Source organism: Passer domesticus, chromosome 1, assembly GCF_036417665.1.
Source record: "Passer domesticus isolate bPasDom1 chromosome 1, bPasDom1.hap1, whole genome shotgun sequence".
In the NCBI taxonomy this organism is placed as follows: Eukaryota; Metazoa; Chordata; class Aves; order Passeriformes; family Passeridae; genus Passer; species Passer domesticus.
In genome coordinates this window covers 80,339,001-80,365,644 of record NC_087474.1, presented here as the reverse complement: position 1 = coordinate 80,365,644, position 26,644 = coordinate 80,339,001, and the positions used below count along the sequence as shown (strand labels likewise).

The following is a 26,644-nucleotide window of genomic DNA, read 5'->3' as shown; positions in this document are numbered from 1 at the left end:
CAGGACGAACTTGTTCTCATTTTGTGATGAGGTCAAGTTAATCAGCCACATGTGGCTTGATGGCTTATTTTGTAAATTGCTTCAGCAAAACCAAATCAATGTTTGCTAGCAAGCCTCAGAGCTCTGCCTCTGATTGAGTAATGTGTATCCAGGAAGAACAACAATTAGAAATACAGTCATCTAGCCATCAGTACTCTCCACAGTAACAAGCCAAAACTCATTTTGCACCAGCTATAATTAATATCCCAATAAAATTTCAAAGCCCAGACCAGAAAGCACCTCCAGGTCACAGCTCACTCGATGAAGGTCGTTCCGTATTTCATCTGCACCCTAAATCCCACAGCTGAAACACATCCTTCTGTCCACACAACCTTCCTGGAGCAATCACTGGCAGGATCTCAGCAGGACACGTTTTCAATGGAGCCATGACATTTACATCGACTGAAAGTCTGTCCTGGTGTCTTAGGATGCATTAAATGCCTACGTAAGCTGTTTGCTCAAAATGAGCGCAACGCTCCACATGGAATCTTGTCCTCGGCTGGCAGGCCAGGGTTGAATTGCATTGGAATGAAGGCTTTTGTCTTTCGCTATTTGCTACAAGGTCTAAGCTTGCATTAGGATAAAGAAACAATCAGAAAAATGTGCTCAGGAGTGCCAGTGATGCTGACCCTCACACATCAAGAATTGTGATCTAACCACATGGCACCCTGAAGAGCTGGGGGCACACAAAATGTGCAAGATTAGATAACAGCACTCTTCAAATGCCAAAGCTCCACCACAGAGCACGCCAACGAGGACCCAGCACTGCCTAAAATGACTACAGACACAAAAGCTGGAAGCAAGACTTAGCCTGTCCATCTGAATTCCAGCTCTGAGTAAACCATCCATAATGCCAACAAGCACTAAAGACTTCAGGTCTGAACTATGTGACTTGCAATAAAGGTTTTTTTGAGGAGGTTTTTCTTCTGGAGGATAGAGTTGTTTGCTGTTTTGTTTTTGGGCTTTTTATAAGATTTTTAGATCTAATTTGTATAAAGCTATATAATACAAACATTACCTGGGAGAAATCTCACAAACCGTGGCATGAAGTGATATCTGGGACAGGAAATAGAATCATTTTCAAGTGAAGGACCTTAAATACAAAAAAAAAAAAAAAAAACAGAAAATTTATGAACAGCAATATATTTGCAAAAGGAGGAGAGGCAACTTTGCTGCAGATAAAATCAATGAATGGTGATTACATTTGATAAGGCTTAAATTTCAATCCAAAAAATAACAAAAAAAAAAAAAAAAGAACAGAGAAACAACTTGTAGTGAAACTTTTCACACAGACAATTTAAAGGAAATCTTAAATAATTTAAAAATAATAAGAACCTAACAAAATACCCAGTACTTTTAAATAAAACAGTAATAGAAAAAGATTGGCTTATATAATTAATTAATTATTACACTTAAGCCTTACAGGTACAAGCACAAATTTATCTCCTCCCAATTAGTGGGATGGTTTTTATTCACCATAACAAAGAGAACATGGAAATTTCCAGAGTACTGTTTTGTGGGTTTTTTTGGTTTTGTGGTTTGTTTTTTTTTCCCTATTCATCATAAAATCTTTGCAAGAAAATAAAAACTAAGCCTGTATGTACCTGGTGTTAAAAAAAGAAAGAACAATCAGAAGCAGTGACAGGAGAGACAATACTGATATTAGAATATATTTAGTATATATTTAGTATCAAACCAAAGGCTGCAAAAAATCTATTAAACCTGTGTGCTCTTCTGTTTAATTGCATAAAGTGCAGAGTGCAACTCCACAGACAAAGTCAAGACACCCTACAGATAATGAAATGCAATTCCTCTAATATTCTCATTTTTCTTTTAGACCATGAGAAGCATTCTCCTTTGTTGCAGTCTTCACAGAAACAAGCATTTTCATCTTGTCAAAAGACAAAAACATTCAGCTATAATGATAACCTTAACTCTCCACAGCTGTCTGCATGACACTGCTGAGCTGACTGAAGAAAAATACTGTATGAGCAACTTGTTAGCTTGTAAAATAAGAGAATAATTTATCTGACACCTTGACTTTCAAAATACCATGCACATGATACTCTGTATTATTAAACATGCAATAATATTTACTGTTTGATTAAATATAAAAGTTCTAGATCAAGGCAGAAATTCAGTTTATTTGTGAGAATACAGCGCCAAGTTTGTGCATTTTCATTGCTACAGCACACACCACTGAACTCTGATTTCGTCTTTTTGAAGAATAGATGTAGTTTTTCCCTTTCATGGAAAACAGCAGTTACATTGTTATTTTGAGGATCCTCTTAAAGAGAACACTACCTTTAAGATTCCAGTCATACAACTCCAAAATATCTTTAAATAGATACGAAGAGAACAGTTCAAGGCCTCTCACACAAAAATTCTGGGGAAACAAAAAAAACCAGACCAAAATTATAAATATATAATGCTGCAATACAAATAATACCATTCATATACAGTTAAATAAAACACAATATAAGAAAACAGTGTCTTCATATCTGCCAAGCACTATACACTAGATTCTGGAAACAGTACTGATATATTTGTGATCATCTACTCTAACACAGCACAGTGGTCTCTTCAGAAAGCATTGTCAAGAAAGAATGGTATTGAACCCTTTTCACTCAATGTCCAAATCAACAGTATAGGCAAAAATTATAAACCTGCAATAATCTGCCAAGCAGTAAAACCCCTTCCACCTGAGCAAGCTAAGCTCATGACACATTTCTGAGAAATATCTTTTTCATAGTTCACTTTTTCCCACATGCTCAGAATAAACATTTATAAATCATGATCTGTGGTATCATGATCACTTCCACAGGAAGCATGAGTACAACACAAATTGAGGACTATGGCCTAAATAGCCAACAGAAAAAAAAGAAAAAAGATGAAATGGGGAAAAAAACCCCAAAACCAGATACTTTTCATCAAGTGAGGAAGTAGCTCCTTCAGCGAACAAACATATAAACTTTCCTGAACAAACAAAATCAGGCCAGATTAATATAAATTAATATGCATGTATGATATCAGCCATAAATTCCAAACTCAACACCACAATCTCTTTCAAAAATCATTACTAAAGATAGTCTGCAAAAAATGCTGTAGCCATTTACCCAGAAGCCCTCCCAAATGGTGACTCCTCTATTTTGCTTGGTGGCCATTTGTTGCTTAAGTTCAAGATCTACAGACAACATAGTACATCCACTAACAAGAAATTAATTCTTTTGATCATATTATTCTTTCTGAGGCATTTCAGGGCTGCTGCATTAATTTAGATGCTGTTGAGCAAAAAAAAGAGGAGATAACTAGAAAGAAAAATGTAAATATACATGACTAAATTAAATAATGATCCAATCATCATAGTTAATATGCAGGGGTGCTTCTGTACCTATACACCCTGTTCCACTGCAGCAATTTACTTCACAAACTGGCTCCACCAGGCATTAATTAGTAATAAAAAACCCTACCACAAACATTATGAACTCAATGTGCTTTGTTTGTATCCACAGGAAATTTGTTTTGGCAACAGCTTATATTAAGTACTGATAAGCAATCTTCAGAGCTTCAAACTTCTGATTAAGTTTCAGCTCTGCCATTGTCTTATGTGATCCTGGCAAAGGGGTATCTCCACATGCCTTATTTTTGTCAGATGTAAGAGAAGGGTATTGCCTATTTCAATTTACAGATATTGCATGTAACTTAAAATGAAAGGAACCTATGACATAAGCACTTCTTATTGTTTGATTTTAATATAAGATAGCCTAGGTAGACAGATTTATGCTAGTACCTACAAGTTCAAGTACTGTTTCAGCCACTCATTCAGAACAGAGCCAGTCTCTTAACACCTCACAAGGTGGGACACTAAATAGTTTAATCCATGAAACATATCAACAACTTATAACCCACTCTGACTTTTAGACTAATTTTCCATCTTACCTCAGGCATCATTTCCTCAATGAAATGAATTGTATAGTCAATGTTAAACCTGATTACTTTGCATAGAGGAATCTGGAAAAAAATGAGAAAATTCTCAGCATTAGAAACTATACAGCATCAAATGTATAGTTAATACAATTTTGTATGCAAAGGTATTACTGTCTGCTGAAAAGGGCCCTTACTGAAACAGCTGCTCTGGGGGATCATGCAAAGACAAGAACACAAGCACACGTAAAGGGAGTATCAGCTCCAACCTTCACCTCAAGAATAAAACACAGTGCTGACAGGAATGATGGTGAAGGAAAGTTAAATAATGCCATCTACTGGAGATGAAATTTTCTTTAGGAGAAAAAGTAAACCTATAAACCTCAGTAAACCTCTATCTTCTTTCGCTTGGATATTTGCAAGTGAATCTGTTTGTGACACAGTATGTCAGATTGATAGAGTGATCTGAAAGCAAGGTGTTTTTAGCATGCTGTCAATTGTGTCAGCTGTCTTAAAATGTCTCAAATTTAAGTCAAATGTTATAGCTTACAGACAAATTGCAGTTTTATACTAATTTCATGCTATAAATATTCTCAATTTCATCCAACTAGCTAGCAAGACAAACAATTCCTTTTTTTCACCTTTTTACAGTCCATAACTTGCGGAAGTTGTTTCATTTTTAAATGGGTTTTTCTGAGGAAAAAAAGCTAAATTCCTAAAAGACTACAAAAATGCCTCATTTTTCCTTACACATCTACAGGTCTTATCAAATTTTACTACTCACTGGCCTCAAAGGTATGAAAGAATGTTAGAACAATTCTATGATCTGTGAAAGTGAAGCAGCCCAAGGTTATTTTACATTTATAAGCACACAATTAATATCTGAACACTGCTGGGGTTGCTATGAAATCAATGTACATAGCTTAAGTGCAATATTCTGCTTGCATCTTTTTACAGCCCATTGTCAAACATTAGACTATTCTGACTACAAAAATCTATTGATATCTGCATGATAAATTATGAAGCTGCACCAAACAAAACAGCATTTCTTACAATTTGAACAGTATTAAATGTGAATACAAAACCCTCCCAAAACTTTGGAAGCTAAATATACCATTTAGAATCTGAGCAAATGAAAACCTGTCACACCTACATCAGTGAGGCTTTTAAAAAAGCACAGGGATTGTTTACTTACTTTCTAACACATATTAAAACTAGAAGTTGAATACTTTAGAGAAGTGACCACAATAAAGACCTCTTTGAACTGGAGTTCCATGTGCACAAGAAAATACACATTAAAGGAGTACATGGTTGGCACTGTAAAACTGGTTCAGTATTTACAATATGAAAATAATTTTTTCTATGACTGTATAACCATCTTCCCTAATACTTGAGCTGCACAGTTATTACTTAGTAATAACAGTAGTAACTCAGTAACCCTAATTATGCAAACTTAAGACTACATACTACAGAAATGTGATTAATGCAAGGATGTTGGTGTTCAGATCTCTATTTTTACTACCTTTTGCTACCTCCATTTTATCAAATATGTTCCGAAGTGTCCTTCAAAGAGCAGGTTTTACGTGGTGTGCAAAAATAATCTCATGACATCAAGAGATTCCTTCCAAAGGGCTGTATATCTGTTATTAACAGGAATTGGCACCACAGTGCGCCTTGTATTCAACTCTGTCAAAAAGAATCATTTGCAGCTGATCACTTCCCCTATCTGGAAGTGCATGTAAACATGCATTTTACAGTAAGCTTAACAGCTTCATCAACTACTCATATCAAAGAAGAGTTTACCTTGTTGCCTGTATATTGAAGATTTCCATAACACTCTGCCTTTCTGTCATACAGTAAACACAAAAAAATAAGGGGGTCTCTTTATTATTTAATGTGAGTAAAACAAAACTGTTCCTTTTTGCTTATTCGCAAAGTGAAAACGTAAAGCCTTGAGATAAATTTGCCTTGAAACCCAAGGCTGAGTTAATGCTACTGGGCAGCAGTGCTTCCCATCGCCATGCCAGAGGCTGAACTCCACTCCCTCACTGACTTCTCAACAAGACTTCCTTCCATTGACCACCAGAAGTGAAGTGTTATCATCTCCATCACGTTAGCAAACCGTCAGGGTCAAAGTAATTTCTTCTCAGTGCCTCTCAGTTCCAGTATCCTGACATCCCAGGCCTGTGTTCCATCCCTGTCCTGTGTTCATGAGTATTCTTACACTGAGTTGTGCCATTGGTGATGTAGCTAGTAATAGGTATAAAAACCATAGAAACTAACACACACTGAACTTTTTGAGAAAACCTTGAAATAACCAAGATAACAAAAAAATCTTCAAGAAATTAAGAATCTGCCTATTTTCCATTCATGTTTTGCTAACTCAGCTTGTACTGGAAAAGCAAGGCAGTCGCGTACCAATCATGTCCTTTTCTTGTTATTTGTGCTTTCAAAAGACAAAATTAAACACCTGTACATATCTACAATTTTTACTAAAAATTATAACTTGCTAGATCCTGAAGAAGCTGAACAGCGGTTACAAAGTATTGGGTACATAAGAGAGAAAACCCTTTCCACAGAGAAATCTCTTAAAAATTTCATTTGTCACTTAAAAGGAAAACCTTTTTTTGTTGTTATTGCTATTTTTTTAAACTTTGCCAACTTAATAAACTCACTCAGCCAATTTAAATCCAATTAGCAGTCTTGAAATGTTCTTCCATGGTTTAATTCACTTCCAAACTGTGAAACACATAAAAACATTACTTCGATGCACATCACAGCTTCAGTCACAGTTCAAAGACACTGCCTACCACAATCAGTCAAGACAAAATCTGAGATTCATTAGCACAAATATCTTTCTCCTGTGCCCAGTGCTGGTAAGATGTTTGTAGCATATATGTATTGTTGTTTTAGAGACGTTTTGCTTCAGGGTAGAATGAGCACCTTCTAAAGAAATCCCCTGTATGAAACCTAAAGTATTGTAAACCTAAAGTAATGTAGCAATGAGCATACTTACATTTGTCAGCGGGGCATGTGCAAACATGGAGAACCCTTCAAAGATATATTCATGGTCATCATACTCAATAACAGTAGGTCTGTCTGTCTTAAAAAAGCAAACAAAGCCACCAGGGAGTAAGCAAGAAGCAGTATGACTTTTGTCACAGAAAACAAAATCAGAGTCCTAGTTTGAATTATTTATAAAGTACTTACTAAGAAATTTGTGGGAGGTGACACAGTAATTCGGTAGTGGTATAGTCTTCCAGCATTGTTGGTCATGGGACGACATGGTTTAATGGGCTTAAAGAAAGAGATAAGTAGAATTATGTGTAGAGTCAAGGCAAATTTAGATTAAAAGAGAGAATAAAGCATTTCTAATAGCCATGAAATACGCATTAGGAAAAATTAAATAAAAGCAGGTAGTCATAATTAAGCATTCTGGGAAGGAGGAAAGTGTGGCCTTATCTCCATTTTCACATGAAGAAATTCTTTTAAAGCTGTTCAAATGCAAAAAAGCTGCTATTTTTTTTTCATCTTGCATTTAACTCTCCATCTCTCTTACACAAAACAGTTAGCTGTTTACATTCCAGACTTATTTCCCTTCCTATATAAATTTATTTCAGGAAACACATTTTAAAAGCTTACAAAGAGGAGCCTGGACATCACGAGAAGATCTCAAGGTACATCATCAAGATAGGTATCAGCTCATTTGCTTGGGGGAAATCTGAGGCCTGAAGAGAAGGGATTAGTCTATCACTACAGAGGTGGCTCTGGTAACACCACTCTATCTCCCAGGCTGTAATGCTTGACTTTGAGGTCCAAAGGCAGCCGGACACCTGCAATTTCATGTTTCCTTCCAGCTTGTACTGAAGCAGTCCTGTGTAAAGACCTAAACCCCTCAACAGCTGGACAAAACCAGCATTTTTCATTTTTCATATGCCCTACATACAGCTTGCAGTTCAGAGGCTGACACCAGCCTGTTTGGAATACACTGGGAAAAAAAAAAATAAAACCACTGTAGTGAGCAGGGTACTATTCTGAAAGGCAGAACAAAAGCTGGCCTATGGTGATGGCAAGACAGCTACACCACTACGTTGCTCTGGCAGTAAGGAAAGTGGTTCTTCAGCCCCAAAATAAGCTTCTCATAGCTGCAATAAGGCAGCTGCAAACAAGCTAGTTCAAAAGCAGGCAGTTTCACCTACAGGACACTGTGAGAAGTTTTATATCCAAAAAGATTTTGTGAAACCTGGGATTCCCAGATGGTGTTGTTCCAGAGAGCAGCTGCCTTCATGAAGCAAGTTTTATATACAGTATAAAATTAAAAAAAAACAACAAACCCAACAAAAAAACCCACCAAAAAACCTCAAAAAAACAAACAAAAAAAAAAAAAAAAAACAAAAAACAAAAAAAACCCAACAAAAAAACCCCCACAAACTACTATATATATAGTAGTTTTCTCCTCCTAAATTTTCTTCCTTTTCTGCAAGAAGAACCCTAGCTGCAATATGGAGAGGAATAGATTCTGAACTGGAGAAATTTATAGCAAGCTTCAGACCAAAGTGAATTTTCTGAACTCAAATAATTCACAGAAATGTTTGTAACTCCTTAACTGCAGAGAAATAAACAATTATTTCAGTAAATATCTGTAAGAAGGACAGCAAAAAATAAAATTTTTCAAGAAAAACTACGGAGATAAATGGTAAAGCCTACATTCTAAGGAGTAAGAATGCCATCTGACAAGCCTTCTGCTTCTTTCAGCAGCAGAATTACTATTTACTTTTCTTTTAAAGCAATCACTTCACAAAGTGGGCCCTTCACAACACATTCATCCACTTGAAGACAGCAGATCTTTGATCACAACTTCTTTTCTATTAACACAATCATGTTTCAGAAACTTAAAAAAAAACCCCAAACAATCCTAAAGCTAAACAAACACAGGCAAAAGTTTTCTATAGTTTCCAAGAGGATTTCATTACTGGTACTGCATTATAAATATGAGGTCACATAACTAAGTGATTTAAAGTTGCACAAGAGGTTTTTTTTCACTCAGCCTGTAAATCATGAGAAAACCCCCTCAAATCAACCCAAGTAGGAGTATACAGCTGCAAGTTTGTATTCATAATTGCAATCCTTAGAATTACTAATACCTCTTCGCCAGGATAAATGCCATGTCTTATTCCTGTTCTCCGGGCTTTAGCACTGCATTTGCACAAAGGTCCATCATTCATCTGTCAAAAACAAAATAGGATTCTGGTTTTACTGAAAAGTGGTTTTGGAAAAGTATGTTGGTTTTAATGTCCCGAGTGCTGACGCTTCTAAAAGCCTGTCATGCTTAGATTAAGTGGATGTTCTTAAGCCAATAAAACCAAAACCACTGTAGACTAATGCACAGCAGCATCCGAACTCCATCACTGTTTCATAAGCACAAGATGGAAAAACATTCTCAGCAGAATTCTACCACCGTGCTATAATATACCTCTTTTCCATTGCTTATACACACAAACAGCATGCTGACTGCCTAAAATAAAATTCAGGTCCTGAACATGCATGTGTCAATATTTACATGCTGAATTATCCATATTCAAACAGTTCCACTGGGTTCTCTGATGGAAAACCCATCCTCGACTAAGCCCTCTGCCATGGAACAAGGCTATCCTCTAAAATGCAGGCCAATCAAATATTTTACTTGGTACTTTAAAGAACTGATGGGAACACTTCAAATCCATCCTGTGAATAGATCAGTAAATAGATAAAAGAGAAAAAAATACCCACTTGAGTATTCTGTATGGGTGCATCAAGTGCCTATACCAAAAAGGGCCACTGCAATACATCATAGAGCTGTGGTGGTGTCTTTCTTTTCACTTTTATGACCAAGATCAATGCAGACTATCAGCTACTGCAACAGCCTTAAGCTTCCTGCTCTTACATTTTATACTCATTGCAGAAATCCAACATAAGAAGCCCAGCAACAAACCAGAAAAACAAACTAAGTTCCCAACCCCAGTTTTTAATCAAAGCTTAAATCCAAGAAGTCAAACTTCTTTTAGCCTTAGGGGAAAAAACAACCAAACAGACAGTGCAATGGAAAAACCAGCAGAACTTTCCATGCTATTAAAAGCAGTCTGAAAACATAAGCAGCATCCATGGTGGGGCTAAATGTCATCATCACATTTTAGATATAATGTGAAGATACCACAGGAAGCAAGAATCACTAAACCACTGTTAATGTTAGCTTTAGGCAGCGGGGATAGGGATACAACCTCTAAGTTTTGATGCTAACTTCAGTTTCTTCAGACTGGCACAATGTGCAAAGGAACATAAGAAGCAGGACACTTCCCCTTTGGAAAAGTTTTTTTTTTTTTTCCTTTGGAAACTTAGTCACACAATCTTAACAATGGAGTGATGTGACAGCTTGTTGTTCACACAGTTTTTCTCATACTCTGAGACCCTCGAGGAAAGGACAGGTTCAAAGAAATAGAATCATGTTCATAGGCAGAAGTTTTCTCTTTTTTTTGTGGCTTGTACAGCAACAAAACAGAAGAGAATTAAAAAAGGAGTCAACAGCTAATTGCACATCAGTGCTCCAAAACTAAGCATCTACTGAGGCTATTTAAATAATCATCACGAATTTCTGAAAATCTCATCCTTAATTCTTAGAACTGCTCAGCGCGAATAGGGCCTCTGTTATTTCAAACGCACAGGCCTAAACTGAGAGAGATGTAAAGCACCTGTAAAGCCCAAGACAATCAGAAACAATCAGATACATATTTATCTTGTCCCTAACACTGCTCACAGAAAAAAATGCAGAGATTACAGAGAGCTGTAATTTACAAAACCATTTACAAATGATGGTAAAATGATGGCGAGAGATCACAAATTTACATAGGCAATGCCTTCTCTGACCAACAGAGCAACACAAACAAGCAGATCACATTTGTAAGGCAAAAGCCATTGTGGTGGCATTGAATTTAACAATTTATTTTGTGGCAACTGCCAGCACTGCTGGAGATTAGCCAAATTAACAAACAAGCTTCTCAGATTGAAGGGCAGGGAAGATCCAACCCACAAATCTAGTTCCATGTCAGACGGTGTACCTGTACATGGCAGAGTGCATGGCAATCATTCCTGTTTTCATTATTGACAGAAAGCAGATAAATACCTATGAAAACTTCATAAAATGTTTTCAAATAAAATCTACACAGAAGTGTACAGCATTGACAGGCTCACCATGATTGATTTTAGCCTTTTCAAGAAAGATCAAGAGTCAGTCTCAAGAAAGTAAAGAACGTTTTTCAGCAGGAAACTCATATACCAAACATTCCTGGATCTATTCCTTCTATTCTTTTTAGCCTTTTCAAGAAAGATCAAGAGTCAGTCTCAAGAAAGTTTTTGGTAAAGAACGTTTTTCAGCAGGAAACTCATATACCAAACATTCCTGGATCTATTCCTTCTATTCTTTTTAGCCTTTTCAAGAAAGATCAAGAGTCAGTCTCAAGAAAGTTTTTGGTAAAGAACGTTTTTCAGCAGGAAACTCATATACCAAACATTCCTGGATCTATTCCTTCTACAGCTATTTCTCTTTTTCTTCTGTTAATATTCTTCATAAAACATTACTTTGAAGTGTGCCCAAGAGCTACACAATTTTTTCTGTTAAATATCTAAACAGTTTGCTAATTTTGTTTTCCATACAAATAAAAACAGCTAGCTATGCTCAATCATTTTTTTAACTAGAAGCATAAATATGAATCTGTAATAGAATATTCAACAGACTTTTGAATTACCACTGTGGGAATATGCATTCCAGTATCTCTTCACATTATGATTTGTTGCATGCTAAACTCATGCATCATACAAAGCGACAGAAAAATAAATTTACTGAGGTGCTACATGAAATGAGAGAATAGATTGTAAAATATTTAAGTAAGAAAGATGAAGATGATGAATTTGCAAACAAAAACTAGTCTTCTGTGCAATGTGTTCATTCAAAACAGCACTTCATGAGCTCAGCAATTACATTTAATGGGAACTAGTCTCCATGCAATTACAAAAGAACCATTAGACAAGAAATTAGAAGCATTAAATGCATATTTAAAACATAATTTATCATTATGAGCTGAGAGCTTAAGGTGAAAATTTGTAAAGGATGTAAACATATTGCCTTTTCTTGTTGTGTACCTTTATCTCAAGGCTAAAAGGACAGCATTAGCACATTGTTAGCATTCAGTTTTTATTAACGCTGTCAGACATGATTCCAACAGAATAATCCCCAGGATTAATTAGCTGGACCCACACTCTTGAAATCAAAAGTGAAGTGCTTTGAAGAAGGGAGAAAAGGGAAAACAGGGGTAAAGAAAGAATTTTGAAATAGAAGTCACTCTGCATGTTTGACAACAAGGCAAAATTTTCAATTCATTGGGAGAACGACCTTTGGACACCCAGTACTTGCCCCACACACCCTACCTGTCCTGGATCATTGTACCACAATTCCTCGTGGAGACGATCAGGGTGTGCTTTTTTACGCTTAATTTCTGCAATGACGTCAATAACATCCGAATCGGAACTGCTGGAGCAGCTGCTGTCATCTTCGGAGTCACACTCTGACTCACTGGAGCTCTCTGATTCACACAGAAGAAATAAAGATGGCTGAAAAACATTTCCACATGCTCTCTTCTCCATAGTAATGCATTTTCTATCATGAATTAATGTCTGGAGTTAATATTTTAAAAAACCAAAAAAAAACCCACAAAGACCTCGATCTCAATATCTCTAATCTCCTGTGGTACTGTGGAGTGACTTCCTTTCTTATGCACACAATTTTAGTCACTCATTTCCACAGATATCCTCAGCTCCAATCTAAATAAATGCTTTCATAGCCAAGACATTTATCTTGTAAATGTTATGCAAGTAAAGCTTATTTTTTTCTTGGAATAAAATGCAATGTTTCTTCCATTTTTTAAGTTTTGACATAAGAGCAAATATATTACTATTCAAATACTGTGAAACTGTGGTTTCAAAGTACATATTTTTCTGAATATAAGACTCTCCTTAGTTGAAAGAAACAGGAGAGAGAGAAAATGAGAAAACATCACTAGGAAAATGTTTCCTTTTTTTTATCAAGATGTATTTTTACACAGTTCGTAATTTGGCATAAGACGTTATCAATATATGTCCTTGGAACACATGGTTTACATAGGTCATCTATTCTCAGCTGAAATAGAATTTTCTCACAAAGTGTGCATGTGTATTCTTACAAATAACTTAAGTTTCAAAAGTTTTCTGATATACATCTGATTAATACTGAAGTCTATTTTCAGGTGCAAAATATGCATGGAATCTGTGAGAGTATGCCGGAGTTTCAAAAGACTAACACAGAACTTTTTGATGTAATGTATTGAAATTATACAACCATAGAATGGTTTGGGTTGGGAGGACTTAAAGACTATCTAATTCCATTCCATTCCCTTTCCCACGGAGAGGGAAACCTCCCACTAGACCAGGTTGCTCAGTGCCCAATCCAGCCTGGCTTTGAACATTGCTAGGGATAGAACATCCATAACTTCTCTGGGCAACCTGTTCCAGTGCCTCACTGCTCTCACAATAAAGAATTTCTTCCATCATCAGCCTTTCATGATCTAAAAGTGCCCCTGAAGAACAGTTATCCCACTGCAACACACAATTGCTGCTAACACAAGCCAGAACAAAGACAGCCTTTACTGAAGTACAAAATAAGACAAACTACTAGACACTACATGGCTGTAGGAGAAGCTGGCACGGACACCAAGTCAGCCCAGGGGAACATTGAAGACATAGAGCCTTAGGGTTCTCCAGAAAGAGTGGGGGGAAAAATGCAGAAGTTGCCCTTGGCCCTATCATATTTTAGCCTGGAGCAGCAGGCTTTCTTCCTTAGAGATCTAAGGAATGAGGCTTTACACAGGTATGTTGAGTATAGCAGCCATGTCCTTGATTCATCCACACATGGAAAAACACCTCCTAAAAACCCTACAGTTAAATTTGCTAGAGATTCTTGAAGGAGGTTAAATATATGCAAATTCACTCTTCAAAAAAATGCAAAGAACTCCTTTACAAAAGTGAGTTCACATTTTACTTCATCTGTATTTAGTTTTTTTTATTTCCTCTTCATTGCATCCTTTTATACCATCAGCATGTAACCATGTAATTATGCATATATTTCAGCTTTGGAATTTTTGATATGTGACTTTTTAATGAGTTACTAAGATGAGACCTGAGAGTTTGAAGCAGCTCACCCAGCCAACATGAAGTAATATTTAAAAAACAAACCCAACAGAGTATCTAAATTACTGTGATATGCCTACAAATTTCTTGAACTAAAGCGAGGGACTAAAAAGCACACTATGAAACACTGAAATGCTGGAAGTATGAAAAGAACAATTTTCATAAAACAAACCAAGAAAAACAGCTTTCACTGACTTCTGAGGAGACAAATTGCTATAACAACCTCTGCCCTGCTAATTCAGCCAGTATTTCCCCAGTACTTGATGCTGCTGGATATATTTCACTATCAGAAGATCCATACAGGTGGAACAAGATAATGCAGATAATGTATGTTATGAAAACTGATACTTTTGCAGATGTCTGAACACACTAAGCAGAGTTGCACAACCAAAATACAATACTGAAGAAAAACTCAGATGTTTGCTTTTACAGCGCAGAGTCTATCACCACTACTCCTGCTTGTTCTTTAGAAATGTAAAACCAAGAGCTCCTTAAAGTCTCTCATGTGCCACTCTCTGGACTATCTGATCATGCTCAGGGTGTTTCATGCCATGGAAGAAACTAGCATTTGGTACTGCTCGATACTCTCTATTTCCCCCCAGGCTTTCTGGGTAAAGAATCTAGCCCCACTTCCACCAAAAGCTACAGTAAAACTCCCATGGATAAGAAATACAAAGGAGGAATTAAAAAAAATACTTACCAACATTATTAAATACATACAACTGCCTCAACAGGTTAACTACAGATTATTCCATTACAGAGCTTTGTCATCACTTCAACCTACCTAAATCTTCATCCAGCTTGGTTTTTGGTGGCTCCCATGGTGGTCTGGCTGCTTTGGCCTTTGCCTGTCGCTTTCCTAACTCCTCGTCAAACTTTTCATACAGATCCCGGAGCTTGCTTGTTCCTACCACAGTAGAGTCCCCCTGTTAATTAGAACACCAGCAGAACAAAAAAAATTAGAACACCAACAGAACAAAAAAAGGACAGTGTTAAAAAAGCACAAGAAGTCAACATCTACCAGCATTTCATGAAAAAAAACCAAAAAGGTGGGAAAGACAGATCTGTCAGTGAAACATGGAAACACATTTCTTCACAAGGTGAACTAGCAGAGAAATTATTTCATTTGCCTGTACAGCACTTCTCCAAGTTTGCAGGAATATACGGTGCTTGAGGCATCTTTGCTTACAGGTTAAACACAGTGTATAACAGGGAAAAAATTGATCTTTCCCTCCTGGAGACAAAAAAAAGTACACCTTGATGTACCACTTACCTGAATGCTAACAGACAGAAGAATGCTGAATGCTAACAGACAGAGAATAGCAACAAATGAAGCCCCTAACAGGGTTAAAAGACTGAGATGATTGGGAAGAGAGAAGAATTAAATGACACAAAATTATGATCCTGCTGAAGGGTTCATATTATAAAGGACTGTCTGCAGTCATTTTAGAGTTCTCCCTGACATACCACTTGATCCATAGGGTCATTGGAATAATAGCTTTCAGAATGGGTACAGCGAACCCAGACTGGCTTAAGCAATTCCTCATCTTCCTCTTCATTTTTTTCAGATGCATTCTCTTCTGATTCTTTGTCTTTGACAGCAGTATAATTTTTCTCTTTACTGGAGCTCTGGTTCTCAGACCACCTTTCTCTGTCTTCCTCCCACCGGGTTCTCTTTCTCTCTCTGCTTGGAGACCGGCTTAGTGGGAGAAAGCAAACAAAAGCAATTCTCTTCATTATTTTAAAATGAAAAACAGTTTGCTTGAGATCAGTAAGTCATTCTATCATATAAATTGCAGCAAAATCCAGTTGCCTTTCCAGCTTTTAAAGTTTTTTTACTCTTGCACCATAAAGAGTACAAGAATAATTTGTAGTTTTGAACAACTATAAAAATGACTTAAAATTCTATGTGCTTTTTATTTTAAACCATATTCAATAAATAAAAAAAATACATGCCATTTTAAATTAAAATTCCTATTTGCATTCTAAGTGAATTTGTTCTGATTTTATTTTAAGTTAGGAGCTCATTGGTAAAAACTAAGTCACATCAGTCACAACTAAAAGTTACAATAAGAAGTTTCAGAGCACAGCCCACAAACTATTGGTATGACAAAAGAACTTAAGTTTTATTAAAAGGCTTATATAGAACCCACACTTCTGTTACTCTAGCACATCTTTGAACAACACAAGGTGCATCACAAGAGTAATGCTTTTGAAAGAGGAGTACAGAAACTACTTACTTTTTTTTATCTCTTCTGCCCACAAAACCAATAATGTTGCAATATTTCCAACTATCCAGCATTCAGAATATTATAAGAATATAATATAATATAATATAATATAATATAATATAATATAATATAATATAATATAATATAATATATATAATAATGTAAGAATATTATATTCTTATATTATAAGAATAATATAAGAAAAGCCTATAAAAGATAATCTAGAGTGACTTTAAATAATTTTTTACAGATTAGAAGACTTAAGAGAAAGTCTTTAGGACACAGCAACGAAACTCCCTCTCTCCAGATATTAACCCTGTTCCTAACTCTGTAAGGTCTCAAGATAACTGGCATGTACCAATAGATGATTACAAATTTAAGACACTCATTTTTTCTAGGTTTCAGATGCATACACAAAACCTCATGTGAATGGATTCACAGAGCCTCAAATGTTCATGAGACCACACACAGCCTCACACAACCTTCCCTACCTTCCTGCTCTCTTGTAGTCCTTTTTATAAGATCTGTCTGGTGATGGTGATCTTCTGCTGTCACGGTGCCGATGCCTCTCCCTCTCCCGCTCCCTGGAAAAGTTCAAAACAAAAGTTAAATGAGAAATCTGGTATTTCATACATTCTATACCTGAAAGGAACACAAAAGCAGCCTAAGATCATGTTATGCAGAATGACATCCACATGCTGACTGCTAAAAACCCAGATGTTCTTAACATTGACCTTCAAGAAACTTGTAAAAGGCAGTCAAGCGTCCATGTCCTCCACCTTTGTCACAAAGCCATCTATCTCAATACTAGAGTTAATGTACACCATGCAGAGGTGACATTTATGAATTCCTCACATGACTTATTACCATTTTTCCTCTTCTTCTGTTACAAATGGCAAAGCAGGAGGGAGCTGGGGTTGTATCCCCTGGAGAAAAGCAGGCTCAGGCAAGACCTTATTGCTCTCTACAGCTGCCTGAAAGGGGCGTGTAGCCAAGTGGGGCTCAGCCTCTTCTGCCAGGTAACAAATGACAGAATGAAAGGAAACAGCCTCAAGTTGCACTAGGAGAGATTTTATTTGGATAGCAGGAAAAATTTCTTCGCCCAAAGGGTTATCAAGCAATGGAACAGCTGGCTGGGAAGTGGTGGTATCATCATCCCTGAAGGCATTTTAAAGAAATGTAGATAGGGCACTTAGGGACACAATTAAGTCTAAGAGTTAGCAGCATTAGGTTACAGGTTGGACTTTGTGATCTTAAGAGCATTTTTCAATCTAAATGATTCTACGAAATTACTGTATTTATTAGGCAGGAAAGATCACACAGGCAGCTTTTTACTCTGCTAACAGCTGGTAAGCCATTGTGCATCTGTTAAAACTTCTAGTCTGCTGATACGCTAGGAATTATGAACAGCTGCCTCAAGTGGCCTGGTGGGTTAACAGAATGAGTCAAAATTATTTATGAACATATATATACGTTTGTTCTCATGCTCATAATATGAAACAACGCAAATTTACAAAGCAAAATGTTCAGATAAATTATCTATTGTTTATCCCCAGCCCCATGTATCCTTGTTTGTTGGTGCCTTGTTCAGGCAAGGATTCAGTCTTCAGAGAAAGCGTACTCCATGCCATCTGATTTGCTTGAGAGACAGATGCTGCACAAAAAAAATCAACCCCAAGTCTGGTAAACAGTTCTGAATAAAATAAGTAGATACATTATCAAGTAGATCTGGAAGCTGTCGGCCTAAAGCAGCAATTCAAAAGTGTTTGAGAAAGAAGCTACTGAAAACATGCATTTTCAAAACTTAAAACTGAAGCTTGAAATTATGCAGAAAAAAGGAGAAAACTCCACAAGCACATCAAACAGAAAAGGCCAGTGCCTTAATGCCAGTTGCATTCAGTTTTAGCAAAATCCTTTTTTGAAAATTGAAGTAAACCTACTGAGTGTGTTGTTTTTTTGAATGCAGGTGTCTAAGATTCTGTAATTAAGTCTCTGCATATCTAAATCAAAGGGGCTTCATTTACACAGGATTTACATGCAAATTCATGTTCCACACATAGTATGAAAAAATTCTGAGCTTTTAAAATTAAGAGTATGTGATCCAGGAACTCTGATAAATACTTAACTTTCCAGTAGCTCTTTGAATATTTTGGCAAAGCTCATTAGACACATAAAGAGCTACAAACAGAACATACCTAAGACGTGAGAAAGATTTAACTGATGATGGTTTGCTCTAAAACACACCACAGCAGATTACATCAGGTCAGCCTATAATTTTCAAGCTATTTGTGTCCATGAAGAAGAGGTGTGGTGGCCTACAGCTGGCCTGTAGGCCTCAAAGTATAATTATAAAATTATAAGGGAAATATGTGATCTGTTACAGAATTACCTTAATTATATAATTTGATCAGTAAGAGCAGGCCCAGGCCATTGGAGACTCAGGCTCCTATTGGCTGGCTGAGCAGGAAGTAACAGGCTCAGCCAATGAGGATCAACCTCATGGGCTCCCAGGGTATATAAGGGAGCAAGGTCTGAATGAAGTGAGCTGCTGCTGCATGAACTCAGTGTGTCTTGTCACTGGTCTGCCTCCGAAGCTGTGACAATTGGTGGACTCTGATGTGATTGCAACAGCTGCTGCCAACAGAGCGGGGACACAGACAGGGCAACCAGGAGGAGCTGCCTGAAGCCTTTGAGCTGCAAGGAGCGGCGTGAACAGTGCCATGGGGCAACCAGGACGAGTTGCCTGCAGCCTTTGAGCTGTGAAGAATGGCATATAGAGTTGTGATTGGTCCAGAACCCCCTCCTTTTAATTTTTCCTCTAATTTTTCTTTTTTGTAAGTGGAAGACACCACCAGCATGGAAGCATGGGCTTCAACACCAGAGGACCCTCTCCTGAAGGTATGGACTCCCATTTTAAAGAAAAGAATCGAAAAATACGAGGAAGGGGCTTTATTAGCCCTCATAATGTGGTGTGAGAGCCACAGACCGGATGTATCAGAAGGGGTTGCCCTAGATTTAAAAACTTGGGAGCGGGCCGGCCAACATATCCTAACAGCTGCCTCCACAGTAGATGACTCTGCCATTTATGTTGTCAAACCATGGAGACTCATAATGAACTTGATAAAAACATTGCAGAGTGAGCGGGTAGTGAGAATGGCAGAAGGAACACAGCTGGCGCCATATGCCAAGGTGAATGGTGAAAGCAGGGCACCGCGGGAGGCGGTGGGGCAGGCAGATGCTGTGCCAGGTGTAAGAAGGAAAAGCATCGGTACAGAAGGTACAGTGCTTTGGGAGGCTTATGGGCGGAGTCATGGGGCCTCCCCAGGCGAGGGTGACCTACCTGGGGAGTGCCCTGACACCCTCTGGAACCAGGATCTGTTGGCAGATCGTGCTGTTCCTGGGGCCATCAGCGAAACCACCCCAAGCAGCCGTGCTGTGTTAAATGGGTACTCTACAGCCCCTCCGTGCCCTGCCATGGCTGCCAAGGCCTCTGAAACAACTGGCCACTTTCCCACTCTGCGCTCTGCTGCCCCTTGTTCTGCCGTGCTGGCAGAAACCTCCGTAACCACCCACGACCAGCGTGCATGGTCAACAGGGTGCACTGCCGCTGATGCAGAGAAACCCTGAGTGCACCAGAACCACTTCCTCCCGAGACCAACTGGACCAGCTCCAAGACCACAGCCTCAAGCCCCCCTCCACGGGGCGTGCCTGCGTTTTCTGCCCAGTCTCCAAGGGGTGGGGATGTACCTGCCCATCCCCATGACATGGAGGTGGGCCCGAGAAATGCGTCACCAGGAGTGCTCAGAGACCTCATACATGGAAGCGGTGCTGCTGTCCCAATCACTCCAATGCTGCTGGAACGTCAGTTTTCCCTAAATTATACACCAGCTAAGAACACAACATACACCAGAGAAGATGCCTCTGCCACTGCTGAGCCACGACAGCGCAGAACTTTCCCTTTCGACCCTGGCGGGTCTCCCCGTGCCAAGCCTAAAATTGCGTTCTCAGTTATCCAGAATTATGCAGACATATTATTTAAGGATAAAAGCTGTTAGACAAAAACTAGCCAGCCAAAGGTACAAATAAAGTTCTAAAGCTTATAGGGTTATTAAGAAAACACCAAAAGTTAACGTACTCAATATGCTTGTAAAAGAAAGCCTTATGCACATTATTCTCAAAAAATATTCATGATATTTACCTAGACTTTATCACTGTATATCTAACTAGACATACCTTGTGATAACTCCAAATAATGGCCACATAACACTTAACTTTGTCACTTTCAGTTTAATGATTATTCATAATCCTTCAAGGAAAAATACACCTTGGGCCATCAATGGGACCCTGAGAATGACAACTCACTTGTAACTTTACTCAAATACTTCAAGAATCAAATATTTTAAAGACTTTACAAACACAAAGATGCATCATTTTTGCTCATGTGCCAAGATGTGGCCTGTGAAACCTAAGACATGCAATGCTTCTTTTGATAATTTTGAATTGGTCTTGTAAATAATACTTTCCGAAGCAGTCGCTTACCTCACTAAATACAATTCTTACAGCTATAAGGTGCGTTACACCACTAATATCCCCTACACAGTACTTAGAACATACTCTTTAAACAGAAGAGGGGGAATGCCTGGTGCTGTTTATACCCTAAAACAGGTGACACTGATTTTATATATTTAAAGAAATGAAGACTAAGGATTTTATTCCTTTAAGACTATAGATAACAGAACCGAACAAATATTGTTTTTCTTGTTGTTTTTCCCGCAGTTCTGAGAATTTAAATGTTTTTTGTTTATAGATTAAGCCGTTTCTTATTTTAGAGTTAAGTTGTAAATTTGTAACCATTGAGTTGTTTGTTATTCTTAGAGCTAAGTTGTAAATTTGTAACTGTTGAGCAGTTTCCAGTTGTTAGAGTTAAGTTGTAAGTTTGTAACTGTTAAGCTACAAGCCTGCACCATGCTTTACTGATAAATTGTATCACTAGTGGTCCCACCTGACAGCTCTCTAGAGTGAATGTTACAAATTCCAAAATATATAGGATACATCACCAACTAAAAGGAGGCCTGAGCCTGTTAAATTGAGTTGACGGCCTCAATCAAGGCCTAGGTCGAGTTTTTTACACAAAGCCGTGTCTATCATCTGCCTGCAGAGGATGACAGACACTGCTTTTGTATTTAAAAACAAAAAGGGGCAACTGTGGTGGCCTACAGCTGGCCTGTAGGCCTCAAAGTATAAATAATTATAAAATTATAAGGGAAATATGTGATCAGTTACAGAATTACCTTACTTATATAATTTGACCAGTGAAACTGTGACTGGGCAAGATCTGAAAGAAGTGAACTGTTGCTGCATGAACTCAGTGTGTTGTGTCACTGGTCTGTCTCTGAAACTGTGACAAAGAGGAACAGACATTTCATGATAAATCCCAAAAGAAGTAGTGCACACACACTCTGAATGACATCAGTGAAGCCTACAACTGACCTATGCTGTTTTTCACCTCAGTCCTCTCTTGAGGTTGGCTTACTGAGGTATTCACCCTGAACACAGCATGCTCTTCACTAGAACACATTATCTATGGGCTCCTATCAGACTATAAACCTCACCAAGTCAGTATTCTCTGCAAATGCAAGACTTACTGAAAGAATGTAACACCTGGCACCCTAACTCTGGTACCTAAATCTTGAAATTTGAATTGTTTGTAAGACTCAACTTTCTAAAGTCTTAGAGTGCCAACTCTATTTTCCTGCCACATGTGCGTAAATTTCTAAGGTCAATACGTTGAGCACTACTCAACAATCCACTCAGTGGGATGCAAAGAAGCTCTTGTTTGAAAACTATCTCTGTGGACAAGTGCAGCTCACAACCATGAGGCAAACCAGTGTATCTGGAAGGTGTCTAAACAGTAACTTTTTCCATGAGAACTGACTACTGGCTACTTCCCGAGCTAGACGGACAAACAAGGGTAAGGGAAGAACGTTGATGCAAACACATACTGATGATGACATCTCTCCCCTTGCAGGCAGATAATAGTTACCTGTTTCGCTCGTAACTTCTGTGATGAGGGGATATCCTTCCTCTGTCATAATCCGTCCGGTGCCGACTGCTTTCCTGCCTCCTCCTGTCCGGACTGCGGCCCCGATCCCGACGATCCCCGTGGTTAGCGGAGCGATGCCTGTCGCCGTGAATGTGACCGTGCTCGCGGTGCCGGTGCTCATCGTAGTGCTTGCTCCTGTCTGGGGAGCGCCGCTCACTCTGGGACTTCTCTCCCTGGTACTGCCCCGTGTGCCGGAAGTGGCCGCTGCTGGCGCTGCTGCTGGCAGTGCCGCTCGGGAAGGAGCCGGAGCTGTGCTGGTAGCTGTTGAAGCTGGGCGGCGGGAATGACTGCTGCGAGTACCCCGCCGAGTACACGGGCTGGTAGCTGACCTGCTGTGGCATGACTGGCGGGGGGGGAGGGTGTGGTACTGTGGGGGGAGGCATCATGTAAGGAAAGGTGCTTTGTCCAGCAGGTGTTCCTGGCACAGGAGTGTTGCTAGGGTTTGGCACTGGTGGAGGGGTGGGAGGGAAACATGGAGGCACTGGGAAGCTCTGCCTCATCTGGTGGTTTGGAAATGGTGGCCTCATGGGACACTGGCTGATGGGATTTTGTGTGGAAGGGGGCACTGGAGGAGGATAGGGCACAAAGTCTGGCCTGGGAGGCATGTAACCGGTGGCTGGAGGGTTGGAGTAGGTTGTCGGAGGGGCAGTTTGCTGCTCATACTGGTACTGCACGGACGGCTGCTGTGGGTGAAGCTGCCGGAGGTTCTGAGGGCGGTAGGTCTGTGTTGAAGTTCTTGCTCCTGGTCCCCCCTGGCCACGGGGACATCCTCGCCCAGAATGGAAAGACATGGCTCACCTTTATTGAGGGAAATAAAAATCCAGTCACACAATTTTTGTAAGATGTCCTCAATGCATCTGCAGGAGCTACTCCTGAAGTGCTGAGGAGTTTCCTTTAACAGTAGCAGTAATGAATATCCACTTTCACTGGGAGCTTTGTGCTCCTCCTTAGTGCATGCCCCTTTTTATTCCTTCAAGCCTCTAATCCATAAAAGTACTTACTTTAAGCCAGAACCCAAGCTGGATCATGCTTTACGAGTTAGGACAATGTAATTTCAACAAATTATTGTTATGATGACAGGTCAAGGATACAAGCACCTCCACTAGTACTTCAACATTTTGATATCAAACCTTTGGATACCCCACACCAAAGAAATCACTCATGACTAATAGCAGCAGTAGTCATCCAATGTTGCATACATAACAAGGAGTTCTCTCTAGAACACAATTCTAAACTTTAGGCAGAATGACTTGACTAACACCTCATTGCATGCCACCTGGCCCAACAAATCATGTAAATTTTAAATTAAATACTAGCAATTTACACTCATTATTGAGTACCCAATGTATGGCCGGGTCATTACCCTCAGAGCAGGAGCCCAGCAGGGAATGCCAGCCGGCCAGGATAGCTCAGCAGGGGCTCAGGCAGCCTAGGCAAGCTAGACTGATTTGCAGCTCTTAGTGATAATCAGCTCTTTTGTGATTTCCAGCTCTTTAGCTTGCTAGGTGCCGCAGAGAGAGGAGAAGGAGCTGTATGACGTTCCACAGGATTCTCTTATTCGGGTCTCCACGAAGGGTCCAGGAACAGCTCTTCTGCCGAACCGGGCAGAATTAAGGGTTTTTACACCCTACAGGGGTTTTAAAAACTGTGCAATAGTAAGAGTCAGGGGAAAGTGACCTATGGATTTACAGGGAGATAAGCAGGGTCCGAAAGGCGGAAGAGAGGGGCTTCTAAGGCCCAGTCATGCTGACTCGGCATTTCCTAGCCTAAGGAGGAATCCATTTCTGATCGCCAAGGAGGCCGTGCAGGCCCTGTGCCTGCTACACCAATGTACCAAAGGACTGAATTCAACAGACCCTCCAAAGTGTTTTATGTGAGGTAGGTATATTTTTATGGAAAAACAGGTTACACCCCTTACAGGTTATGAAAAAAAAACCCATGTAGACTGTGCCATTCCTTAATTTCCTTTGAAATAAATTATTCCCAAGAAATCCCTCATCTGCCTTCTCAGCCCTATTACCCTTGAGAAACGATTACTGCTTAAAGCAGGTTTAAGTGATGCTCAAAACTAGACATATATTTAAGTCATTAATGTTTATAAATGAAAGCACTGTGCTTCATTAAAGTTTAAACTGACTATTTAATTACCATGTTAAGTTTCAAAACCTGAAAAAAAGAAGAAAAAACCATTTAAGAAAATCTATGGCCGGAATGGAAGGAGAGGTGAAAAAAATTATCTAAGCACCTCCAGAAGTCAAATCCTGTGTTTCATAAGGGGAAGGGAGAAAGAAAGGGGAGACACACACACAGACACAATTGGAAAGATCACCAGAGAAAGGAAACAAAGCCTCCCTTTCACTGAGGCTTTGCTGATGCTGAAGTACATGCACAGAATATTCTCCCACCTGCTACAGTGCAACATGGCCAGCCTGGACTGCTCAGAGCACTGCTGTCAGCCACATTCCGGTGACACTGCAGGAAAAGATGTAGCACTTGCTGAGAGAAAGTAGACAGCTTCTGGTGAACTGGAGGGAGAAAGGAAAAGAAACGCAGGGGCAAAGGACTGTTATCAAAGAGGACCCTCTTTACACATGCAGGGCTTAGTGGAAGCCACTGGAATTGGTGGTGGTCATTCCCTCTCCAGAACAACACGAGGGCCAATGCGAGAGAATTGAGAATCCCACTCTTTGAGGAGATAGCAGCCATGATGGTATAAAGCCACTTGCTCCTTTCAGTCAGCCTGTACCCGCTCAGTACCCTCCAATATTGCAAGGGTTCTCAAAAAAAAAAAAATAGAAATAAAAATAATAAAATAATTTTTAAAAGCCTGGCAATAGTCTTTTTTGTCCTTTTGATACCCTTTTGATATTTGTAATTATAATCCATCAGATGCTGAATTAATTTTACTTTGGTTCTCCTGCTGTGCTCTTACACAAGTCAGGCTTCTAAGAGAAGACTGTTTTAGACTTTGCTAACAGTCACATACACATTTTATCTAAACAGGCTGTACCACAGTGCCTTGTCTTTAGGTGTGTTTCTTTCTAACATGTCACAGCTTTCAAACAAACGGTCTTGTTTATCAGGTCCCAGATCTCCCTGATGCCAGAGAACTGCTCTTGTTCTACCACTAATTTTACTCCTTCAGGATGCACAGAATCACAACTGAAAAAAAAATTCAAAAAGACACAAAACTATTTTGCATGGTTACAAATTTTACATGGTTACAAATCATTTTAAAGCTCCCTCTGCTACAAACTCAAGTCACATTCAACTTTGAATGAAAGTTAAGTAACTTCGAAAACACTGAAAAGGGCAAACTCCCCTTCCCCCGTCACCTAAAGAGGGATTGCACTAACAGGAGACAGTCCCTTCTAAAGCAGCACTGGTCCCCTAAAAAACACTGAATAAACTCGCCTCTCCCTGCAGATGCCGTGCTGAGAGCAACACGGCACTGACACATGGAGAAGAGAGCACCGAGAGGTGACACCATCAATGTGTGTAAGTGTCTAAGAGAGGGCATCAAAGAGGACGGAGGCAGGCTCTTCTCGGCGGTGCCGTGCAACAGCACAAGAGTGAATGGGCAGAAACTGATGCACAGGAAGTTCCACCTGAACATGAGGAAGAACTTCTTCAACTGTGCGGATGCCCGCGCACTGAACGGATTCCACAAAGAGCTTGCGGAGTCTCGCTCACCGGAGATATCCAAGAACTGTCTGGACACAATCCTGTGCCATGCGTTCTGGGATGACCCTGCTGGAGCAGGAATATTGGACCAGATGACCCACTGTGGTCCCTTCCGACGTGACCCATCCAGTGGCCTCACCCCACCGCCGCCTCCCGCTGGCCCGGGGGCACGGAGCCGCTGAGCCGCCCCCGGCCGGGCCCCGCCAGCCCCGCGGAGCCGCCGCGCTCCCGACCCCGGGACCCGCGCCCCCGCCCCGGCCCGGCCGCGACCCCTGCGGAGCCCCGCCAGCAGCGCGGAGCGGCCCAAAGGCGGCCCCGCCGCGGGCAGCCCGGCACGCCGAGCCCACCTGGCGCCCTCGCCGCCGCCGAGGCCAGCGCCGCCCGCAGCGCCCCGGCTCCGGAACAGGAAAGC

The 26,644-nt window shown here is 39.8% G+C and overlaps 1 protein-coding gene and 1 long non-coding RNA gene across 4 annotated transcripts in view; one reads left to right on the top strand and one right to left on the bottom strand.

Annotated features, from left to right (window-relative positions):
* Positions 1–26,643, bottom strand: part of DROSHA (drosha ribonuclease III) — a 76,133-nt gene extending 49,490 nt beyond the window's left edge. Inside the window, exons 1-13 of one of the 3 annotated variants that reach the window (XM_064427260.1) lie at positions 26,580–26,643; positions 24,954–25,073; positions 22,489–23,346; positions 16,937–17,029; positions 15,682–15,913; positions 14,999–15,140; positions 12,421–12,575; positions 9,108–9,188; positions 7,174–7,260; positions 6,980–7,066; positions 3,979–4,050; positions 2,344–2,425; positions 1,058–1,132 (exon numbers count right to left, since the gene is read on the bottom strand). In XM_064427260.1, the coding sequence (XP_064283330.1) occupies positions 1,058–1,132; positions 2,344–2,425; positions 3,979–4,050; positions 6,980–7,066; positions 7,174–7,260; positions 9,108–9,188; positions 12,421–12,575; positions 14,999–15,140; positions 15,682–15,913; positions 16,937–17,029; positions 22,489–23,339 (1,957 nt within the window). In that variant the 5' untranslated portion in view covers positions 23,340–23,346; positions 24,954–25,073; positions 26,580–26,643. Of the gene's footprint in view, positions 1–1,057; positions 1,133–2,343; positions 2,426–3,978; positions 4,051–6,979; positions 7,067–7,173; positions 7,261–9,107; positions 9,189–12,420; positions 12,576–14,998; positions 15,141–15,681; positions 15,914–16,936; positions 17,030–22,488; positions 23,352–24,953; positions 25,074–26,579 lie in introns of those variants that run through there. The other 2 variants (XM_064427267.1, XM_064427274.1) reach the window with 2 other exon arrangements.
* On the top strand, positions 18,934–21,121 carry LOC135304660 (uncharacterized). Its single transcript, XR_010365951.1, has 2 exons — positions 18,934–19,343; positions 19,831–21,121. It is a non-coding gene; the product is annotated as an uncharacterized LOC135304660 (long non-coding RNA).
* Position 26,644: the final 1 nt, after the last annotated feature.